General features: G+C 42.7%; 1 protein-coding gene across 1 annotated transcript in view; it reads left to right on the top strand.

Moving 5' to 3' along the window:
• alkbh1 (alkB homolog 1, histone H2A dioxygenase) overlaps positions 1-23,881 on the top strand; it is a 42,884-nt gene extending 19,003 nt beyond the window's left edge. Inside the window, exons 2-6 of the mRNA XM_041214281.1 lie at positions 2,181-2,289; positions 5,371-5,533; positions 17,815-17,905; positions 19,693-19,886; positions 22,253-23,881. Coding sequence (XP_041070215.1) covers positions 2,181-2,289; positions 5,371-5,533; positions 17,815-17,905; positions 19,693-19,886; positions 22,253-22,694 — 999 coding nt within the window. The 3' untranslated portion in view covers positions 22,695-23,881. The remainder of the gene's footprint in view (positions 1-2,180; positions 2,290-5,370; positions 5,534-17,814; positions 17,906-19,692; positions 19,887-22,252) is intronic.
• The last annotated feature ends 310 nt before the right edge of the window (positions 23,882-24,191 follow it).

Raw genomic sequence — 24,191 nt, 5'->3', positions numbered from 1 at the left:
ACTGCTTGGTGGCTCAGGTAGCCTGCACTCATTGATTGAGACATCACCTTAGGGTACAGAGTGAAACCTTCCACCGTTTATCAACACTCTAATTTTTACACCACGAGTTAGATTTTGCTCTCTTGCTGTCAACATGTAGAATTTCTGAGAATAGCATGAAAAAATAATCAATATTAGCAGGAAATGTATTTGACCTTTTCAGTATCGGATGGTAAATGGCAAAGGGGCCATCAAGAGTTTTTCACTTTTTCTTTTTCCTACTGCCTAATTCAAAAATAAGCTAACTCATGAAATGCCCAGTTTTTAATATGCAGTTCCATTCAGTCAATATTACTTCCCCCTCTTCTGCATTACTAATTCCATCTGGCTATAGTTTTTTTAGTACATTTTTTAAAATTTCCAATTCATGGCAAGAGTTCACACTAAATCAGAAGTCCCATCAATGCTGCTGTGTGAAATTGTCAGCATTGAAACAATTCAACTGGATGTTCATGGCTGGGCTATTGCAGCCAAATGGCCCATACATAAGCATCGATGAAAAATAGAAACAAGTCCTTTAATAACTAGGGCTCTTTCCTTCTGAGTCTGATGAATGGTAGAGATATTTGCAGTAAACAAACCAATTGTTGTGCAGTAACACAAAATGTATTTAGAATAGTCTTGAAATGCAATTGAATACAATTGACAAATGAATGCCCATACAACTGGCAAGCGACATAAATGTAAGGTATTACATTTTGGAAAGAAAAATAAAGAGGTTGCATTTACTTAGAAAATAAGTGTCTTAAGTACATAGACACAGATCACTAAAAGTAGCAACACAGGTTAACAAGGTCATCGGGGAAAAAGCAAATTTAAGCACTAGGATTTATTTCTAGAGGAATAAAATTGAAAAGTAAAGAAGTTATGCTAAATTTCAAACCCGCAACCTCTACCACCTAGAAGGACAAAGGCAGCAGATGCATGGGAACACCACCACCTCCAAGTTCCTCTCCAAATCACACACCATCCTGACTTGGAACTATATCGCCGTTCCTTCACTGTTAATGGGTCAAAATCCTGGAACTCCCTTCCTAACAACACTGTGGGTGTACCTATACCACGTGGACTGCAGCAGTTCAAGAAGGCAGCTCACCACCACCTTCTCAAGGGCAATTAGGGATGGGCTATAAATGTTGGCCTAGCCAGCAACACCCACATCCCATATACGAATATATTTTAAAAACTTGTATCAAACCTTAGTTAGACCACACCTGGAGTACTGAGTTTAACTCTGGTTGCCATATTATAAGAAAACTACAGAGGCACTGAAGAGGGTACATAAGAGATTTCCAAGGATGATACCAGAAATGTATGGTCATCTCAATCAGAGCAGAATGAACAGGCTAGGCCTCTCTTCTCTTGAAAAGAAAAGGCTGACGGTGACGTAATAGAGATCTTTAAAGTTATGAAAGGTTTTGGAAGAGTAGACTCCGAGAGAATGTTTCCGCTTGGGGGAAGAACAAACCTAGAGGCCATCAACTTAAGATAGTTGCCAAGAAATGAAATAGGGAATTCAGAAGAAACTTCTTTACCCAGAGAGGGGTGAGATTGTGAAACTCGCTACCGCATGGAGTGGTTTAAGTGAAAGGTATAGATGCATTTAAAGGGAGGCTAGATGAGCACTTGAGGGAGTTGAGAATAGCAAATTATGCTGATAGAGTTACATAGGGAAAAACAGGAAGAGACTCGAGTGGAGCATAAATACTAGCGTGGACTGATTGGTATGAATGGCCTGTTTCTGTGTGGTATATCCTAAGTGAACCTGTGCTTTAGGAAGATGGAACAGGAGTAATCATTCAGCCCTTCAAACCTGTTCCACCATTCGGTTAGATTATAGCTGATTGACCTATCCTTAACAGGGTTCTAGAGTTCCCCGATCACCTGTGTGAGGAAGTGCTCCCTGATTTTATCCCTGAACAGCCTGACTTAAATTTTAAGATTATGCTCCATATTCTGGATTCCACCAAAAGAGAAAATAGTTTCTTTCTATCTACCCTATCAAGTCCTTTAATCAACGTAAACACATCAATTTGATCACTCCTTAATCTTCTATATCAAGGGAATACAATGTTCAATAATCACTTTAATAATTCCAGTGATCTGCCAAATCATTGTGTAACCTCTTCTTTCCCTTGCAGGTGTTGATCGCACCACTTAATGTGACCTCCATCAGTGACCAGGATGCCTGTAAAGCTGGACTGCAGCCAGTTTGCAAATGGAAAGCTTATAGTTTAGATGGCTATCCAGGTACTGTACATCATCCGACCCAAGCACGTCATAGCACCCTATCATTGCCAGTGAAATATGAATGGAATTACTGTACATGTGTCTTCAAATAATCAGCCTGACCAGGCCCATATCCTGCAGCAGCTGAATCTGGTAATGGAGACCCCTCACTTTGCAGTTTCAAAATAAACATGAATAGAACCATACAGCACAGAAGGAGGCTATTTGGCCCATCGTGCCTGTGCTGGCTCTTTGAAAGCTGGGAAATATATTGTACAAGATTACCCTGGGCTTTTGAATGAAGATTGCGAGAGTCAGGCAACATTGCTCTTGGAACAGCAGGCACTGTCCAGGTGACTGGGCTGCCTGCAAGTAGGAAATTGATGTCGCAATAGATTTAGTGCGGTTTTCTGCATCAGCTGAAGAGAATAGTGTTCTGCTATCCTTGGTCAATCCTTTCTTAGGCTTTCAGTTTATCTCAGAATAATGTTCCATCAGACCTTTTACTTTGTACTTATCCAGATGACTGAACTTGTCTTGCTGTTGATAGATGTCATTATTGAATCTGGGGCATTAAGTCTATCTCTTTCCTCTCGCATGCTCTCTCGTGCTTTCCCTCTCCCTCTCATGCTCTCCTTCCCGTACACTCACTCTCTCTCCCACTCACACTTACGAACTCTCCCTCTCCCATGCGCGCTCTCCCCCTCTCTCTTCCACGGATGCTCTTGTGCTCGCGCTCTCCCTCTCTCTCCCACGCTCGATTGCACTCTCTTGCCCGCTCGTACTCTCTCGCCCACTCGTGCCCTCTCTCCCGCACATGCTCACTCAGTCTCTTTCTTCCGGATTCTAGATTAAATAATAGTGAAAAGCTATGTACTATATCATTGAGAAGAGAATAGTGGAGAATGTTTATTTCAGTCACTTATAAAGCGGTAGCTGTTATATTTGTGGTTTCATCACTGTTTATATTTTGTGTAGTTTTTGAAATAAACTGCGTTTCCAAAAATTCTGCTTACCAAATACTAAATCAAATACCTCTTATTTCTGAAAGAGTACACTAGTTGCATGGAAGCAAGAAGCAGTTTCTTATCCTTCAGGACCTTGAAAGGTTCTAATGATCACTCTGAGAAATGTAAAGGACTTCTATTGTGAGAGTACAAGAGGGTGAGAATCCAAATTTAGAATGCCAGGAGAGGAGTATGAATGTTAACCTGTACAGTAGCGTGTCGGTAGATAAAGCCATTAAAAAGAGTCAAGTTTTTTGGATTTTGTAAATAGGAGCTCATAATCACAGAATTTTTATGTGCAGAATGAGGCCATTCTGCCCATCATACCTGCACCAGCTCTCCAAATGAGCGCACGAGAGAGAGAGAATCTTGTCCCCATACCCCTGCACGTTCTTCCTTTTCAGATAACAGTCTAATTCCCTTTTGAATGCTTTGATTGAACCTGCCTCCACTGCCCCCTCAGGCATTGCATTCCAGATCTTTATCACTTGCTACGTGAAAAAGTTTTTTCTCATATCACTTTTGTCTCTTTTGACACTTACTTTAAATCTGTCCTAGCACCAGGGTACAATAGTAGTTGAGAATACATAATGGTTGCACTGGGTAACAAAAACAGAAATAAAGTGCCTTCCTCACACTATCCCCCCACCACCCCCAAGACTGATTATTCTCGCCCCTACATACATTGACAAGAAGTCTAATTTTAGTCAGTCCAAGAGTGCTCAGCACTAGACCTTCTCCAGCACATTTCTCCAATAACATTAGCCACACTGTCCTGGTAGATTGGAGGTGTGTTATAAATTGGGCAAGTTTAAAAGAACAGTCTGCTGAGGAAAATCTCTTTTTCAGCAAGCACCGTTTCACGAAGACCATCCTAATGTCTGAACTTTGATGTTACATAACGATGTGCATGAACATCCCTTAAGAACTAGGTCATAACTTTATATCTCTGTGTACCTTTTATCATGATCTAATATATATCTACCCAGAATAAAAGCAGAAGATCTTCTGAGCACCCACTGTTTTGAAAATATTCATTAATGGCCCAACCAGATAAGCTAGGAATTTGTGTTGGTGCTAGTTGCCTGGTTTTTGACTAGTGCTGTCAGGACGACTTTTCTATCCAATATCCCATATGTATTGGTTCCTCACAAGTGAGAAAAACCATGATTTTTGCCCAAGGGAGATAGAGAGCTTGATTTAACATGGAGCCAGTGGCCCTGCCCACTGACTGAAAAGTCAGGGGAGAACCCGCCTCCACTGGGCTGGGAAACCATGACTGGATTTTATGGTTGCCAGGAAACTGCCTGAAGTGATAACTTCCTTCAGGAACTGCTGATCAATCAGATGACTAACCATTCTCATCTTGCTACCACTGGGAGTGGTGGCCATGGCTGGCACTGCAGTCATGGAGGAGGCTAGGCTCTAAGGTAGGTGGAGCAACCTCACCAGGGCCAGTGAGGCAGGCCCTGGCAAGGGTGCGGTCTTCAAGTGGGGTGGGAGCCCTTTTCACTGGAGGGAGACTCCTTAGGCCAGAAGGGCTCTGACACTCCCCCCCCCCCCCCCCCAACCACAGCAAGGCTGCCAACAAATTACCAGGTAGCCTCACCATGTAGCTTGGGCACCCCCCCCCCCCACCCAACCGCTAGTAAAATACCAGCATGGTGGGAAGAGGCCCTCAAGTGGCCTGAATTGCCCCAAGGACAGTGAGCTGCCCAACATCATTACCCCGCTGCTGGTGAAATTCAAAAGGAGGTAGTTAGGTGAAGGGTGCAGCACACCCTACCATTCCATCTAATTTTCCAGCCTGCTCCTATGAGTGGGTGGTTGGGGGTAGATGTAGAGTTCCAGTTACAGAGGCAGAGTGAAGAAGAATCATACAGACTCAAAACGTTAATTCTGTTTCTCTCTCCACAGATGCTGCCAGACCTGCTGAGTTTTTCCAGAATTTTCAATTTTTATTTCAGATTTCCAGCATCTGCAGTATTTTGCTTTTAATAGAAACAAATAGACTTGGCCATGTATCATTTGAAAATGTTTTAGTGCAAATTACTTGATTGATAATTTTATCTATCCAGATCTGTCTCTCTATTAGGGTTCATGTTCATTTTGGATCCATTTCTTCCTGGATGGCAGTGTTATTGGGCAAAGCAATGTTTGAAAATCTACCCTCGGAAACCAAACGTTTGCAACCTGGACCTTCACATGTCACCAGAGGAGACCAAAGACCTTTGGGAGCAGAGTAGAGAACAGCTGAGGTAACTGCTTCAAACCGCGAGGTATTCTAGCAATTGATAAGCCTCAGTTTTTCCTCATTTGCAGCCTTTGTTCCGGCTTGCTGCAATTTAATTTAACAATTACAGGATACAGATAGAACCCAAAGATTCATCCTGTAGTAAGCTCCCCAAATTTCTAATGAGCTATGCAGAATGATGTGGTCGCTGTACTCTTTGAAGTCAACTGATTTGATAAGCCTTGAAAGAGCAGTAAAATGGGTGTAATAGTTTTCCAGGTGTGTTTTATTCTGCATGGAGGTTTGTTGCATTTTTGGAGAAGTAGTATGTTCATCTATTCCTACTCTTTCTCATCCCCAGCCGCATATCATTCCCAGTTTCAAAAAGTGTGCAAACCTCTTTGCTTCTGGACTTTGGCTATATGTGTCTTGTGCCTTTCATCCATCTGTGTATGTGTGTGTGTGTCAGTAATATGCTACTCCAGCCTTTCATCTAGCTTTAGCTCCCCCCAATTTTCATCTTCCCTTGCAAAATCAACTAATACTTGCATCAGTTTACATAAAACTAATTTAATCAATTTTAACATGAGCATTATTAGAAAACAATGTTAATAGTAAATTAATACACAGGTAACGTTAGCAACTATGCCCTAAACCACCAGCTAGAGGATTGAAAATAGCATGCATGCTTTGGTGGATCCCGTTCTACACAGTGCACATTTTCAAACCCTCCCACTTTACTGGCTTGATAAATGGTCCTTTCTTTTTCTCCATTCCCACGGGAGAAGTGCCTGCTTCTCAAGCTTCCACTTGCTGATTCTACCCGATAGTATGCAGGAGATTTGCAAAATTTATCTCAGGGTCAATTGTTGGGTAGCACCCAGATCCTGCTAATCTGTGAAATAAATATAGTGTTGGAAATGCACATCTGACCCAGTAGCATCTGAACAGAGTTAAAACACTGTAATAATAAATGTTTTTATAGCACTGTGCAAATGTTTTTATTGTGCTGCAGCCTGCTTCTCACTTAGTAATTTTACTGAATCTTTTGACTGGCTCAATGCCTGGACCAAGTTGAAAACAAAAATCTAACCTTCATTTACAGAATCTTGTGAATAAACTGGTTTTATTTAATGCTAAATGTGTTTCTCCAATCCTTAATATCATCTAGGATGCTAGTGTACAGAAATTCAATTTTTCAGGTGGTATATAATTATTTTATTTTCTTTAAAACATGAAAAGCAGACAGTAATCAGAACTAATCCTTAAGTAATAGATACATGTTAGGATCTCTTTGCTAGCACACCTAAATGTGCTTTGACTCCAAAAGCAGGAACGGAGAGAGAGAGTTAATAACCATGTCAGCCCTGTGCCTACTGCATTATACTGAACAGGTTTGTAGAGATGTGTAGTAATATATTAACCAAACTCCTTGTTTTTTATTCATTTAAAGGTTATGGATGTTACTGGCAAGACCAATATTTATTACCCATCCTTAATTGCTCTTGAAATGATAGTGGGGGGAACAACTAGAATTGCTGCAGTCTTTGTGGTGAAGGTATTCTGACACTGCTGTTAGTTGGAAGTTCCGGGATTTTGATCCACTGAGGATGAAGGGAAACAATATCTTCCAGTCAGGATGGTGTGTGACTTGGAGATGGTGATGTTCCCATGCACCTGCTGCCCTTCACCTTGTAGGTGGTAGAGGTCAAGGGTTTGAAGCCTTAGTGAGTTGCTGCAGTACATCTTGTAGATGGTACACACAGCTGTTATTGTGCATTGCTGATGGATGGGGTGCCAATCAAGTGGACTGCTTTGTCCTGGATGGTGTCAAGCTTTTCAAATGTTGTTGGAGCTGCACTCATCCAGGCAAGTGGAGAGTATTCCACCACACTCCTGATTTATGCCTTGTAGATAATGAAAAGACTTTGGGCAGGAGGTAAGTAACTAGCTGCAGGTTACCCAGCTGCTAGCCTGCCCTAATATTAAATGGCTTGTCAATTTAAGTTTTTACATAATAAAGTATCTTGGGGAAGTGATTAGACTCTCTAGTTCTGGATGGTAATTGTGTGGAGTGAGTATTCTTTTGTCACTTATCAGCCCAGGCTTGAATGTTGCCCATGCCTTGCTGCATTGAATACAGTCTGCTTCATTATCTGAGGAGTCACGAATGGAACGGAATATAGTGCGATCATCAGCGAATATCTCTTCTCCTAACCTTAGTTTAGAGGGAAGGTGGAAGAAGCAGCTGAAGATGGTCAATGGACAATGTATTTTCTGTTCTTTTATGAGGAAAGGTGGCAAGGAGGCTGTATCTCCTATTGCCTCTCACATTTTCTGTTCCATTAGCTATATGTGATCACATAGTAGATTTGAAACTTGCGAATTTTACATTTGAATGCTGTGCAGTACAGTTTATGTACTGATTTATTGTACTGCTGTATAAACATTCCAGATTCCCATTACTAGCAGCATTGTCACATTCCTAATTGTACTATAAACCCTATAGTGCAAGGGCCCTAAAGGAACAAAATCCAGTAAATTCAGATATTGAATTTCCTACTGGAAGAAAGAATAGAATGGTATTGAAAACAAAAACAGAATTACCTGGAAAAACTCAGCAGGTCTGGCAGCATCGGTGGAGAAGAAAAGAGTTGATGTTTCGAGTCCTCACGACCCTTCAACAGAACTGAGTGAATCCAAGAAAGGGGTGAAATATAAGCTGGTTCAAGGTGTGGGGGGGAGAGAAGTGGAGGGGGTTGGTGTGGTTGTAGGGACAAACAAGCAGTGATAGAAGCAGATCATCAAAAGATGTCACAGACAACAGAGCAAAAGAACACATAGGTGTTAAAATTGGTGATATTATCTAAATGAATGTGCTAATTAAGAATGGATGGTAGGGCACTCAAGGTATAGCTCTAGTGGGGGTGGGGAGAGCATAAAATATTTAAAAATAATGGAAATAGGTGGGAAAAGAAATATCCATATAATTTATTGGAAAAAACAAAAGGAAGGGAGAAGAAACAGAAAGGGGGTGGGGATGGAGGAGGGAGGTCAAAACCTAAAGTTGTTGAATTCAATATTCAGTCCGGAGGGCTGTAAAGTGCCTAGTCGGAAGATGAGGTGTTGTTCCTCCAGTTTGCGTTGGGCTTCACTGGAACAATGCAGCAAGCCAAGGACAGACATGTGGGCAAGAGAGCAGGGTGGAGTGTTAAAATGGCAAGCGACAGGGAGGTTTGGGTCGTTCTTGTGGACAGACTGCAGGTGTTCTGCAAAGCGGTCGCCCAGTTTACGTTTGGTCTCTCCAATGTAGAGGAGACCACATTGGGAGCAACGAATGCAGTAGACTAAGTTGGGGGAAATGCAAGTGAAATGCTGCTTCACTTGAAAGGAGTGTTTGGGCCCTTGGACGGTGAGGAAAGAGGAAGTGAAGGGGCAGATGTTACATCTTTTGTGTGGGCATGGGGTGGTGCCATAGGAGGGGGTTGAGGAGAAGGGGGTGATGGAGGAGTGGACCAGGGTGTCCCGGAGGGAACGATCCCTACGGAATGCCGACAGGGGGTGTGAAGGGAAGATGTGTTTGTTGGTGGCATCCTGCTGGAGTTGGCGGAAATGGCGGAGGATGATCCTTTGAATGCGGAGGCTGGTGGGGTGATAAGCGAGGACAAGGGGGACCCTATCATGTTTGTAGGAGGGAGGAGAAGGCGTGAGGGCGGATGTGTGGGAGATGGGCCGGACACGGTTGAGGGCCCTGTCAACGACCGTGGGTGGAAAACCTCGGTTAAGGAAGAAGGAGGACATGTCAGAGGAACTGTTTTTGAAAGTAGCATCATCGGAACAGATGCGACGGAGGCGAAGGAACTGAGAGAATGGGATGGAGTCCTTAGAGGAAGCGGGGTGTGAGGAGCTGTAGTCGAGGTAGCTGTGGGAGTCAGTAGGTTTGTAATGGATATTGGTGGACAGTCTATCACCAGAGGTTGAGACAGAGAGGTCAAGGAAGGGAAGGGAAGTGTCAGAGATGGACCACGTGAAAATGATGGAGGGGTGGAGATTGGAAGCAAAATTAATAAATTTTTCCAAGTCCCGGCGAGAGCGTGAAGCAGCACCGAAGTAATCATCGATGTACCGGAGAAAGAGTTGTGGAAGGGGGCCAGAGTAGGACTGGAACAAGGAATGTTCCACATACCCCATAAAGAGACAGGCATAGCTGGGGCCCATGCGGGTACCCATAGCCACACCTTTTATGTGGAGGAAGTGAGAGGAGTTGAAGGAGAAATTGTTCAGTGTGAGAACAAGTTCAGTCAGATGGAGGAGAGTAGTGGTGGATGGGGATTGTTCGGGCCTTGGAGAGTGTGCATAGGAGATTTACTAGAATGGTTCCAGGGGTGAGGAGAACAATCCCAGATTGACTAGAATGGTTCCAGGGAAGGGCAAGTTCAGTTAATGTGCTGAGACAGGAGAAACTGGATGATTCTCCTTAGAGCAGAGAAGGTTAAGGGGAGATTTAATTGAGGCATTCAAAATCATGAAGGGTTTTGCTTGAGTAAATAAGGAAAAACTGTTTCCAGTGGCAGGAGTGTCAGTAACCAGAGGGTCACAGATTTAAGGGCAAAATACTGCGGATGCTAGAAATTTGAAACAAAAAGAAAAGATGCTGGAAAAACTCTCTGACAGCATTTGTGGAGAGAAAGACAGAGTCAATGTTTCGAGTCCATATGACTCTTCTTTACAGCACAGATTTAAGGTGACTGGCAAAAGAACCAAAGGTAGCGTGGAGGAAACATTTGTTTGGAATGATTGGAATCTGGAAGGCACTGCCTGAGAGGGCAGTGGAAGCAGGTTCAATAGTAACTTTCAAAATGGAATTGGATCAATGCTTGAAAAGGGAAACTCTGCAGGACTATAGGGAAAGAGCAAGGGAGTGAGATCAATTGGATAGCTCTTTCAAAGAGTTGACATAAACACCATGCAACACACTGTTCAACTGCTGATAAGAACAACTGTGCAAAGGAGGATGAAAGAGGGCCACAGGCCACCAGTCCAGGGGTTTAGAGGCATCAATAAAACTTTGACCAGAAATTGAGCTGGACTAGCCATATAAACACTGTGGCAACAAGAGCAGGTCAGAGGCTAGGAATCCTGTGTGAGTAACTCACCCCCTAGCTCCCCAAAGCCTGTCCATTATCTAAAAGGCATGTCAGGAGTGTGATAGAATATTCCCCACTGGCCTGGATGAGTGCAACACCCACGACATTCAAGCAGCTTGACGCCGGCCAGGACAAAGCAGTCTGCTTGATTGGCAACCCATCCATCACCTTCAACATTTATTCCCTCCACCATTGACACACAGCAGCAGCAGTGTGTACCATCTACAAGATGCACTGCATGCACTCACCAAGGCTCCTTCCAAACCCAAAATCACTACCATCTAGAAGGACAAGGTCAGCAGATAGATGGAAATACCACCATCTGGAAGTTTTCCTCCAAGCCACTCATCATCATAACTTGGAAATATGTCGCTGTTCCTTCATTGTTGCTGGACCAAAATCCTGGAACTCCCTCCCTAACAGCACTGTGGGTGTACTTACACCACATGGACTGTGGCGGTTCAAGAAGGCAACTCACCACCTTCTCAAGGGCAGTTAGGGATGGGCAGTAAATGTTGACCTAGCCAACTTATACTTCACATTCCATGAAAGAACGAAAAAAAATCAATTGTCAGCAGAAGCATCAACCATAACAGGAAGATTCCTGAGCAAACGCTCACTAAAGCCCACACCTGCATCTCAACACCTCAGAATAAGACAACCAAATTCACACTAACAAGCCAAGGAAAGATACTAATCTTCATGGTATTGAGATGCTTCTGTAACTGCATATGTAAAGCAGTACTTACCTATACTAACACCATAAGCATCCAAAAAGGCTTACTTGGTGACCTTCTTTCATCACTCCACCAGGCTTGTGTGCCACCAGGCTTGTGTGCCACCAGAGACCAGCAAAAGATTTTCTTCTGCTGGTCATGTCTCGTTGAATAGCTGCAGCCAAATTATGTATAAATTGGGCTGCTGTGTTTACACCACTTTGTTATGTAACCCCATTACTAGCTTTGTTTTCAATACCTTTCATTATCTTATGTGCAGTATTTATAAAATTGGCAAGGACCTAATGGACACAGTGAACTTTATTTTTAAAACCACACTTTATGCAACACATTTGGTGCCAGTTTAACTTTCATTGGCTTTTACAACAGCATTGTTTAACTATTTTGTTGAAGAGATGTATAGTGAAACCAATCCTGATGTTAAAATGTGTTCCATGTGCACTCCAGGTGCTACAATGCACAGTTATAGCTGATTAACATGTTGGTAATGATTCCACAGTGATCTGACTGTAATGCAAGAACCAAATGTTATTTTTTCTGAATGTTCTTCCCCTTTATAAATGCTTTTTAAAAGTGTTAGATATATCTACAATGTGGTGTTGAGTGTAATCTTACAGTGTAACCAAAATATCAGATCTGGGCCAGCTCAGTAGCTCAAATAGTTATGAAACTCAGCCAGAAAGTCAAGAACCTAATGTGTGCCAGCACTGACTTTTACAGAAACTAGTTTGCAGGAAGAGATTGGATGATATTCATCCATTTTCCACTTGATTGCCAGATGTAACCTCACACAGAAACCGAGTTGTGAACTGGAATCACCTGTTTAAATTGCACTTCCCATTCAATAAAGTTAAATTCAGTCTGAATGTGTGGAAAAGCACATTAACTAATCCTTGTCCATTCACCAGCCATAAACTCCATGGATGTGGTTTTCAAGAAAAGAGAATCTAACCCTTGTCTGTTTATTCAGACTGAATTTTGTCAAAACAGTTTGACTCTGACCTTTTTTAGGCTCCCTTCTGTAAATCAGAAATGACAGAGGACATCAGCAGAGGGATTATAGTGGATTTCAGTATAGTTGATTTAATTTGAAAGCTACCAAATCTTTCAATGCAGAATCAAAAATCCTTTAAGACCATAAAACACAGAAGCAGAAGTAGGCCATTCGGCCCATCAAGTCTGCTCCGCCATTCAATGAGATCAAGGCTGATCTGATAATCTTCAACTCCACTTTCCTGCCTTTTCCCCATAACCCTTGATTCCCTTACTGATTAAAAATCTATCTATCTCAGTCTTGAATATACTTAACAACCCACCCTCTGCGGTAAAGAATTCCACGCATCGACTGCCCTCTGAGAGAAGAAATTCCTCCTTATCTCAGTCTTAAGTGGGCGTCCCCTTACTCTGAGATTATGCCCTCTGGTCCTTAATTCTCCCACAAGGGGAAACATTTCTCAGCATCTACCCTGTCAAGCCCCCTAAGATTCTTATATGTTTCAATAAGGTTGCCTCTCATTCTTCTAAACTCCAATGAGTACAGGCCCAATCCACTCAACCTCATAAGAAAATCCCTCCATACCTGGGATCAACCTAGTGAACCTTGTCTGGACTGCCTCCAGTGCCATTATATCTTTCCTTAGGGAAGGGGACCAAAACTGTTCGCAATATTCTAGGTGTGGTCTAACTAGTGCCTTATATAGCTTTAGCGAGACTTCTCTATTTTTATACGCCATTCCCTTTGAAATAAAGGCCAACATTCCATTTATCTTATCTATTTAGAGTCCATTATTAAGGATGAGATTTCAGAATACTCGGAAGTGCATGGTAAAATCGGGCAAAGTCAGCATGGTTTCATCAAGGGGAGGTCATGCCTGACAAATCTGTTAGAATTCTTTGAGGTGGTAACGAGTAGGTTAGACAAAGGACAGCCAATGGATGTTATCCACTTGGACCTCCAGAAGGCCTTTGTCAAGGTGCAGCACAGGAGGCTGCTCAGTAAGATAAGAGCCCATGGTGTTAGAGGCAAGGTACTAGCCTGGATAGAAGATTGATTGTCTGGCAGGAGGCAGAGAGTGGGGATAAGGGGGTCCTTCTCAGGATGGTGGCCAGTGACTAGTGGATTTCCACAGAGGTCAGTGTTGGGACCAAAACTTTTCACTTTATACATTAATGATCTAGATGAAGGAACTGAGGGCATCCTGGCTAAGTTTGCAGATGATACAAAGATAGGTGGAGGGACAGGTGGTATTGAGGATGCGGGGAGGCTGCAGAAGGATTTGGACAGGTTAGGAGCATGGGCAAAGAAGTGGCAGATGGAATACGTGGGGAAGTGTGAGGTCATGCACTTTGGTAGGAAGAATACAGGCATAGACTATTTTCTAAATGGGGAGAGAATTCAGAAATCTGGAGTGCAAAGGGAGTTAGGAGTCCTAGTCCAGGATTCTCTTAAGGTTAACTTGCAGGTTGAGTCGGTAGTTAGGAAGGCAAATGCAATGTTGGCATTTATTTTGAGAGGACTAGAATATAAAAGTAGGGATGTGCTGCTGAGGCTTTATAAGGCTCTGGTCAGACCACATTTAGAATATTGTGAGCAATTTTGGGCCCCGTATCTCAGGAAAGATGTGCTGGCCCTGGAGAGGGTCCAGAGGAGGTTCACAAGAATGATCCCAGGAATGAAAGGCTTAACATATGAGGAACGTTTGAGGATTCTGGGTCTATACTCGATGGAGTTTAGAAGGATGAGGGGAGATCTGATTGAAACTTACAGAATACTGAAAGGCCTGGATAGAGTGGACGTGGGGAAGATGTTTCCATTAGTAGGAGAGACTAGGACCTGAGGGCACAGCCTCAGAGTAAAGGGAAGACCTTTTAGAACAGAGATGAGGAGAAACTTCTTTAGCCAGGGAGTAGTGAATCTATGGAATTAATTGCCACAGAAGGCTTTGGAGGCCAGGTCATTGAGTGTATTTAAGACCGAGATAGATAGGTTCTTGATTGGTAAAGGGATCAAAGGTTACGGGGAGAAGGCTGGAGAATGGGGTTGAGAAACTTATCAGCCATGATTTAATGGCGGAGCAGACTTGATGGGCCGAATGACCTAATTTCTGCTCCTATGTCTTACGGTCTTATCTATTAGCTGCTGAACTTGTGTGCTAGCTTTTTGGGATTCATGCACGAGGACCCCCAAATCCCACTGTGCTGCAACTTTCTTCTGTCTTTCTCCATTTAAATAATATTCAGCTCCTCTAGTCTTCCTGCCAAATGCGTAACCTTACACTTTCACACATTATGGGCTGAATTTTCCCTCCGTTGTGGGGGGGGGGGCTGTGCGGGAGCGGGCAGGAGCCAGCACGAACCCAATTGGGTGCGCGCTGCCATTTTACGTGGGCGGACCAATTAAAGCCTGCCCAGTGTGATGCACACCCGGAAGTGCTGAGCGCTCCCTGTGCAGGGGGGGGGCGATTCCCAGCGCCCTTTTGCGCTTGCGCGCGAAAGAGCACAGAGATCTCCCCGAGGCACTGAGGTGCCTCAGGCAGATTTGTTTCAGTGCTAAAGTTTCAAATAAAGGTTTGTAACACTTTTAAAACATGTCCCCTCATGTGACAGTATCACATGAGCTGCGACATGTCAAAGAATAAAAGTATAAATTTTTATTACATTTTGAAACACTTCATGAAGTTTCATCCCACCTGTGGATGAGGTTTCATGAAAAACGCGAAGGTCACCTTAAGGTTGAACGGGCAGCATTCTTAACAGCTTTAATGACTTTCTTAATGGCCTTAAAGACCTTTGACAGTTCAACGGGCGTGCAACTGCACACCCACCAAACTGACAATCTAAATGACGCACGGTGACATCAGGACGCCCACCCGATATCACCGAGCGTCATTTTACACGTCGGCGAGCAGTCCCTGCCCCTGCTCACCGATGGGAAAATTCTTTCCTATATTCCAGCTGCCACATTTTTCCCACTCATTTAACCTGTCTATATCCCTCTGTAGACTCTCTGTCATCCTCACCACTTGCCTTCCCACCTATTTTTGTGTCATCCGCAAACTTGGTTATAGTACATTCATCCAAGTCATTAATATATATTGTAAATAATTGTGGCCCTAGCACTGATCCCAGAGGCACTTCATTAGTTACGGGTTGCCATCCTGAAAATTCCCCCCTGTATCCGAGCTCTCTGTCTTCTAATAGTTAGCCAGTCCTCTATCCATGCTAATATACTACCCCCAACACCATGGGCTCTTATCTTATTAAGTGGCCTTATGTGTGGTACCTTATCAAACGCCTTTTGGAAATCCAAATACATTACATCTACAGGTTCCCCTTTATCTTGCTTGTTACCTCCCCAAAGAATTCTAATAAATTTGTCAGGCCTGATTTTCCCCTTCATGAAGCCATGCTGACTCTGCATGATTAGATTGTGTTTCCAAATGCTGTGCTACCACATCCTTTATAATAGACCCCAACATTTTCCCAATGATATATGTTAAGGTAACTGGCCTATAGTTACCTGTTTTTTTGCCTCCCTCCCTTTTTGAATAAGAGTGTGATATTGGCAGTTTGTCAATACTCTGGAACTTTTCCAGACTCTAAGGACCCTTGGAACATCCTGTCAGTCTGCACCAGTCTTCAACTCTTTCCTTACTCATGAGATTTTGTATTTCATATCCATACAGTACAGCATCCAGTGTTTTGGGCAAGGATGGACTAGAAACTTTTTTCTTCCTATTTCCTGCTGTCTCCGTCTCTTATATCTTTCCATTTCTCTCTTTCTCTTCCTACAGTTTTTGCTTTCTCCCCATTTCTCTCAATGTATGTCTCTTCTTTTTCTCTTATTAATTAATTGCTAATCCTTGTTTTAAAAGGGGCATTAGCAAATTTTATAGCGACAAAGGGTATTTTTTGATTTTGTTTCTTTCAACCAAATGCAATATTTTGTAAATATTAAAATCTTCCAGCAGCCTACCCCAACATCAGTGAAATAGCAGTACCAACATATACGATTCCTGAAAACTAAAGCATGCAGTTTCAAACTGCCCAACTGCCAGGAGCATGCAGGCTGTACGCTTAATGGTGTGTGTTTTGAATCCCTGAGCTGCCAATCACTACCCGCTTGTTTTACTTGGTTGGGTGAGTTTCTAGTCCATCCTTGCCCAAAACACTGGATGCTGTACTGTATGGATATGAACCACGAAATCTCATGGGTAAGAAAAGTGAAGACTGGTGCAGACTGACAGGATGTACTCCAGTGATGTGCATTCCCAAGCTGTATCATTGGGCCACTGACTCTCTTGGATAAAAGTGCCTGGGTGGTAGATGATTCTCTCCAGCCGAGCAGATAATGACCCCATCATCATTGTGTTGGTACTTCCCAGCTTCCGTCCACCTTACTTCACGCAAGCCAAGAATATTGATTGACAATCTGCACATCTTTTGAGTGACAGTTTTTGCTTGCCCTGCTTGATAGAATGTTGTAACATTCCAAGTAGCAATTCTTTTGGTGTCAGTTATTCTTTTCTTATGCTTGTTCCTAGAGCTCTTTGAGGGTTGTGCATGATGACTTGCACATCAGTGAACATCCAAAGCGAGAGAGGTGTTGACACAAGTTGTACCAATCCCATTCACCTGTTGTCTTGATAAGAATTGTTTGTACTAACCATATTTGACTTGAGTAGAGGGAAGCTTGAGATAATTTCCCATTGCCTTCCTCGTATGTTTTATTCTTTCATGGGATGTGGGCATCACTGGCAAGGCCAGAATTTGTTGCCCTTGAACTGAGTGGCTTACTAGGTCATTTCAGAGGGCAGATAAGAGCTACATTGCTGGGGGTTTGGAGTTATATGTAGTCCAGACCAGAAAAGGATGGCAGATTTCCCTCCCTAAAGGACATTAGTGAACCAGGTGGATTTGTAGATAATCGATGATAGTTATGGCGACCATGAAACTGAGACTAACTTTCAATTCCAGATTTTATTAATTGAATTTAAACTACCAGATGCCATAGTGGGATTTGAACCCGTGTTCTCAAAATATTAGCCTGGACCTCTGGATCACTAGTCCAGTGACATTGCCACCTTCCCCCGTGTGTTTGAAGGGAACACAACCTCTGTTCCCAGAGGCTTCTTCATCTGGCACCAACCCGGACTATGTTGTCCTCCACGGTTATAGCTCCTCCAACTTCACCACCATAGAATCATCGGATCCACCCTTGGCCGTCGCTCATAACCCTGAGCATGGGACCCTTCCAGATACTACATGCTGATCCAGCTAGTCCTTAGGGAGCTTAGGATCGACCACACTGTGGAGTTCATTTAGACACCCTTAGATGCCATGTTGTACACTCTAGGAATGGGAGTGAAAAGTGAAGTGCATTTTTTAATGGAACTTCCTATCTTTCTTCCTATCTTTTCCAGGCTAAAAACCCCTGGTAAACGAGAGGCTAAAAGCTTGCTGGAGAAGTTGCGATGGGTTACCCTAGGATATCATTACAACTGGGAGACTAAGGTAATTTTGCTCTGTGACTAAGAAAACATTTTCAGGAAAAATGAGTACTCCCTCCTTTCTATCAGGTTCCATTTTGTGATTTCAGCCTGTAGCGTAACACCTTACATCTGTCGGGAAGATGAGCAGGTGACCTGTTCCTAGCTTCCTGCCAACTTCCACACAGCCATTAGGACTCTCACAAAACTAAATGATTGCAAGAAAGCTGAAAATCTGACACTTGATTCCATTTAGCTTGTCAGAGGTGTACACCAGAAGCAAAAAGGGACTAGTGCTTTCTTGAAACCATCTTATTCCGTGGGGAGGTACTTGCATGAGTGGATTTTTTTTATGTGTCAGTGGTTTCATCCCACTGCAGCAAGCAATGATGCTAGATGTCCTAATATAACTCAGCCAAATGACCATTCTTCCTGTATGAGCTTGTACTATGAGTATGCATTACAGGGGAGTTGGACCTGAGCCCCAGCCGAGCCCGTACTCAGTAGAAGTTGACTAGTTAGTGATTCAGAGGGAAATGTTGGAAACTTTTTCATCCTCCTCTCTTTTTCCATTCTGTAAACCCAAGGGTCCTGAAACCAGTATGGCAGACCTCCTGCTACAAGCTCTACATACCTCAGATGACAACATCAAACTCATTGTGGCCTTTCAAATTTGGGACCTCCTTGATTCATGTGGTTCAGCTGTTCACTGCCATAACTGTGAGCCAACATGAAAGCCCAAATGTAGATCGTAGTCTGGATTTTGCGCTAATAATAAGTGAGACTGTCAGCTTCACTACACTGGTACCTCACAGATATTGCTTTAAAGCTTCAGAAGGGGTTTCAGAAAAAGAATGTAAGTGACAGTGGTGGCCCAGAAGGCAAAAAGGTACAAGGTTTTATCACAGTAATTAGGAGAAGCTTTGTCAATATAATCTGGCTTATAGATGCTGTAGATCCAAATGTTTCCCATTATAAACCAGATGAAGGAGAACAGCCATATCACACTTTTCCAAGCTTGGCCAATTTTATTGAAAATCAGATTGTTGCTCTCATCATTTGGGGTGCATGAAACGAGTGATATCATCACAAAGAAGAGTGTAAAGCTTCCAGAAACAATCAGATAAATTGGGATCAAGTATTGCTTGGTGCAAGAATCCAAATACTGCATCCAAATACTTGCCCATTAATTATCAATTAAACATGCCAGAAATAGTTGGGGCTTGTCCATTCAAGTTCCGTCCAATATTTAAGGGTATGATGAGTTTTAATTACTGGCAAACAGCCTCTCTGGCACTGAAAATTTACTTTTACCAGTCTGGAGTCTCGCAGTGTGTGTTTGATGACCTCCCCTTCTCCACACCATAAGATCAGGAGTAGAGTTATTTGCTTACTCCAAAGCGTTCAACTCCATTCAAAATTCCTCCACTGCCCAACCTGACCTAAGTAGAATCTGGACATATTCCAGGCCTGGGGTGACAAATAGAATGTAATATTTTAACCATATGTGCTATGCAAAGACCACCTTCATCAAAAGATAATCCTAGCCAGCTCTCCCGAGTTTCAACAACAGCATAGTTTCCAATTCCCCCAACATCAACGACTTGGCGGCTTCCACTGGCAGAAGCATAACCAATCAGATTGATACTGTGGTAACAAGGGCAGGAGATAGGCTAGATACTCAAAAACCTCTTTACCAGCCGTAAGTTCTGGGTCAGGAGTGTGATGGAATATTCACCAATTGTCTGGGTGGTTGTAGCCATACCAACACTCAAATCTCAGCACTTGTTTGCTCGTACGTTTTGTTTGCAGAAGTATTCACCCGATCACTATACAGCATTTCCCATGGACCTCGCTTACCTGTCTGAACAAGTGGCGGCAGCATGTGGCTTTCAGCAGTTTAAGGCAGAAGCTGGAATACTGAATTATTACCGTTTTGACTCATCATTGGGTATTCATGTGGATGAATCTGAGATGGATTATTCCAAACCCCTTTTATCATTCAGGTAAAGAAAAGTGAACAAAATGGCACATTTTGTGTAGGTGGGGGGAAGAAAATGTTCCTTTTAATGAATATCTTTATTAGTCATCTCAATCAGTGTCAAGAACTAGCATTATCATTGGCAAAGGGTCAGTAACTAGAGGACACTGATTTAAAGTAATTGGTAAAGATCCAGAGGCAAAATGTGAAGACATTTGTTTATAATGAGTTGTTGTAATCTGGACTTCACTGCCTCAAAGTGGGTGGAAGCAGATTCTGTAATGACTTTCAGAAGAGAGTTGGATAAATAACTGAAGGGGAAAATGTACAGAGCTGTGAGGAAAGGTCAGAGGACTGGAATTAACTGACCAGGTCGTTCAAAGAGCTAGCATAGGCCCAATGGGCTGTATCATTCTATGATTCTAGTTGTTCCTTTTTATTAATAGTTTAAACAGAATGGTGCCTTTGTTGTTTACTGGATAAATAAAAACAAACTTGGATTTATCTCACTTCTTTCACAATCTCAGGACACCCCAAAGCACTTTACAGCCAATTGAGCACATTTGAAATAGAGTCACTGTTGTAATCTACGAAATGTGGTAGCCTATTTGCACACGAGTTCCCAGAATAACGATAATGACCAGATAATCTGGACTTTACTGATGTTACTTGATGTATAAATAATGGCCAGGACACCAGGGATAACTCTCCTGTTCTTCTGCGAATGCTGCCATGGGACCTTTTACCGACTGAGAGAGCTCAGTTTTTACCAACTCAGAGCTGGTTTAATATCTCATTCAAAAGGCAGCAACTTGACACTGCAACACTCACTCAGTATTGCATTGGGTGTTAGGCAAGATTTTGTTCTCAAGTCATTGAATGGTCCTTGAACTCGCAACCTTTTAACTCAGAGACAAGGGATACCAGCTGATCCATTGCTGACACTTATTGCTGGTGCCTCAACCTACCATAAATTTCAACTCTTCAGCTTGTTCTCCATCTAAGTGGACTAGGACTTGGGTTGGGGAGGAGGAACTATTGTTCAAGCTGTAAGTGCCTTTACTCCTCATCTCAAAACACACTTAGCATGTGCAGGGAGAGAGGTTTTTGCATAGACTGTAACTTCAGTTGCACTGACACTTTAATCTTTTTCAGCAATGTCTGTGACATTTGGAATTATAAAGCCTTGGTTGACCAATTCTACAGGCTGGAGGGAGGTGTTGGATAGAGAGAGGGGGCGAGTAAACATTGAGAAGATCAATGAAAGTAATGAATACTAGCAATTTGCAGTACATTGATCTTTTATTTCTCCCGGTATTGCACAATTCGCATCTGAGGGATAATAACGACTCTGAAATTACCCAGCAGACAGTGAGTGCAGTGCAGCTTAGCTTGTTCTGTTTTTAGGGAGACATCTTTGCTATGGATATCTCCTGACAGTTGATTTGAGCAGGGGAAGATCATGGGTGCGAGTTTCAATTCTACAACAGTGTTGTTGCTCCAGCATTTGCACCACCAGCCTCCGGGGTTCTCGTGTCAAACAGTACTTATGAAATAGATGTGACCAAAGAATGATACAGGCATTTTAATTCATCAAAGTGAGAAGGCAAACTGTTTAATGAAGTCAAAAACACATTACTATCCTGAATGCAACATAAGAAGTTGAAATCTTTTTTACCAGTGTAATATGGTAATAAATGTGGAAAAGTTGTGATATATAAATGTTATTATTTCAAGACCACGATAATTATTATGATATTTCTTGGTGACTCTGAATCAATCAGATAAACTATTGGGTCAATTTGATTTATTTTAAATGCATTGTACAATGACTAGTCACTGGCTCCAATCCCCATCCTCCCAATTATTGTCTTGAGCTGGATCAGAATGCTTAACTGCCAAAACAACACTGAGTTTCAGATCTTATATTGTCTCTAATCACGCAGTCCATTTTACTTCCACCCCTGCAACAGAGTCCATTTCTGCCACTGTATCATTCCATCTACAGCTGAAACTGTCCTTCACTGTCACCTCCAGACTTAATTACTCTCTCTTGGTTGCCTCCCATCATGCACCCTCCATAAACATCATGCAAAATTCTGCTGTCTGTATAGTTTCCCATGTCAAAGCCCTTGGTCTGTGCTAAGCTGGTTGGTCCCAATGTCAGATGAAACTAGTTACTGTGTCAGCATGATGGAAGCATCCATAGACACTGTCAAGCATCTTTTTTGAAGAATAGTTTTGTGGGTGAAGCACCAAAGAATGATCTATACCTGTGAAATCACAGCACCATTAAGCCACTGCTTCAGGAGGGGAGGGGAGAAAATAGACAGGCTGAAAGTAATTGAAATTGCTAATCTTAAGTTTTCCTTTTCTCTCCTGTTCCTCTAGTTTTGGCCAGTCAGCTGTGTTTTTACTTGGAGGCCTGAAGAGGCAGGACCCTCCCCTTCCAATGTTCATTCACAGCGGTGACATCATAATCATGTCAGGCAAGAGCCGTCTTTTCTATCACGCAGTTCCCCGGATTGTCCCCAATCTGGAAGGAAGGGCAATCCCCAGCTGCTTAGAGCACACGACGACCAGGTACAACTGCTCTGCTGACACAAGCTATCGACAAAGAGACGAAGGTGACTGGGAAATCTGTGCGAAATACCTACAGAGCTCCAGGGTAAACATGACTGTGCGGCAAGTGGTAGGAGTCGGACAGAGTTTCCCAGTCACGTCAGACACTGAAATGATAACAGATTCCCAGCCGTACTCTTATCACCAAGATCCCAAAGAGGAAAATGAACATAAACGACAGAAACTGGAAGCAGCAGCAAAGTCTCCATAATTCTATTAATCTTTTCTGGAGGGGTAGTTAAGTGATACTTTTGTGTGCTGGCAGGATTACAGAGGCAGAGATGTATTAGTTCGTGAAGTCTGTTTTGCAAGATTTCTGTACCCTACGCACTTGGAAAAACGGTTGAGGAAATACTAAAAGATCTTTCCATCGCGTCAGTATTCACCGACCACCCCGTCAGTATGGTTCTCCCTCTCAATGCCAGCACTCATGGGTGGCCTCATCCACAGCCATTTTCCAGCATTCTCCTGTCAGTAGCTGTTTTAATGGGTCTCACCATCAGTACCCATATTTTGGGGTTGTTTCAAGTACTCACAAATTGAGACGAAGGAAGTCGTGCAGGAGAAAGGAACACAATCTCTATGTTGGATACCCAGGCCAGAATTTTCCAGCCCCTCATGCCGGCAGGATCTTCCAGTCCCACCGATGTGAATGGAGATTTCAATGGCTCCCCAACCTGGGGAACCCAGCGCAGGGTGGTGTGGGGCTGGAAAACTGCAGCCTCAGTGTCTCGTCAGTCCAACAAGTGCAGCATGGATTAGGCTCGATGTAAAGCCATCATACGCTTTTCCCCAGGCTTTACCCTATTGGAGTAGCACTCCTATTTGTAAAGCTGGCATCATATTTCTTTCTTCAGCCAACTTTGTGGCCTTTTGAGTTTCTGTGCCTAACTTACAACAACCGTTTTCTGCCCTCTAGGGACTGTATTGAGACTTCCCAAATTGTAACCTAACACATACAGAAAAAACTTTCCTCCTGTTAGTGTGCAATGAATTTAAACAAGATCAGAGAGGGAAAACATAGTGTGTTGACCACACAGTCACCTTATCTGATTTAATGCTCATTTTGATTAATTGTGCCATCAAAGGCTGGCTTTGGAGCAGTTGTTGTAACAAAGCTGAATGTGTACAGAAGAATCTTGTAACAGTGTAAGTGGATAAAACCCATGGAAAGACGTTCAGCCCAACCCTTCACTTGTGGCAGACTTGATCCCTCAAGCTGGGTAGTAGCATAGAAAAAGCCTGTAAGTTACCTTCTACTTGCGAGAGAAAATATGCTGTAACAGGTGGAGACTTTGAAGTGATATTTGAATAATGAACAGATGTTACAAGGTAATCAAACCTAGTGGGAGTTCCAGTTTTATGCCATATGAATAATAAAAAGTATTCATACATGAATATTGGTTTCTCTGTTGCCTGAAATACTTCAAATGCTGAGCATCATGTCAGAATTGATAAATTGGTATCAAATTCCCTCCACTGTGGTCAAGAATTCCTTATAAGCATATAAAATATATACTAAATATAGAAACAAGGACTATAGAGGGAAACACAGGAGAGACCAAAATAACAAGTCTTTTATCCACTATCCCTTCTGAAACCTGAACTTTACTACTGTTGAAAATATCTAATTAATTGTTAAACTCTAATTTGGCTTTTGTTTCACCTACATAAAGCAGCTCATTTAGTATTTGGGTCTCCCAAGGAT

Source organism: Carcharodon carcharias, chromosome 20 (genome assembly GCF_017639515.1).
Source record: "Carcharodon carcharias isolate sCarCar2 chromosome 20, sCarCar2.pri, whole genome shotgun sequence".
Lineage (NCBI taxonomy): Eukaryota > Metazoa > Chordata > Chondrichthyes > Lamniformes > Lamnidae > Carcharodon > Carcharodon carcharias.
This window is presented reverse-complemented; position numbering and strand designations above follow the sequence as displayed.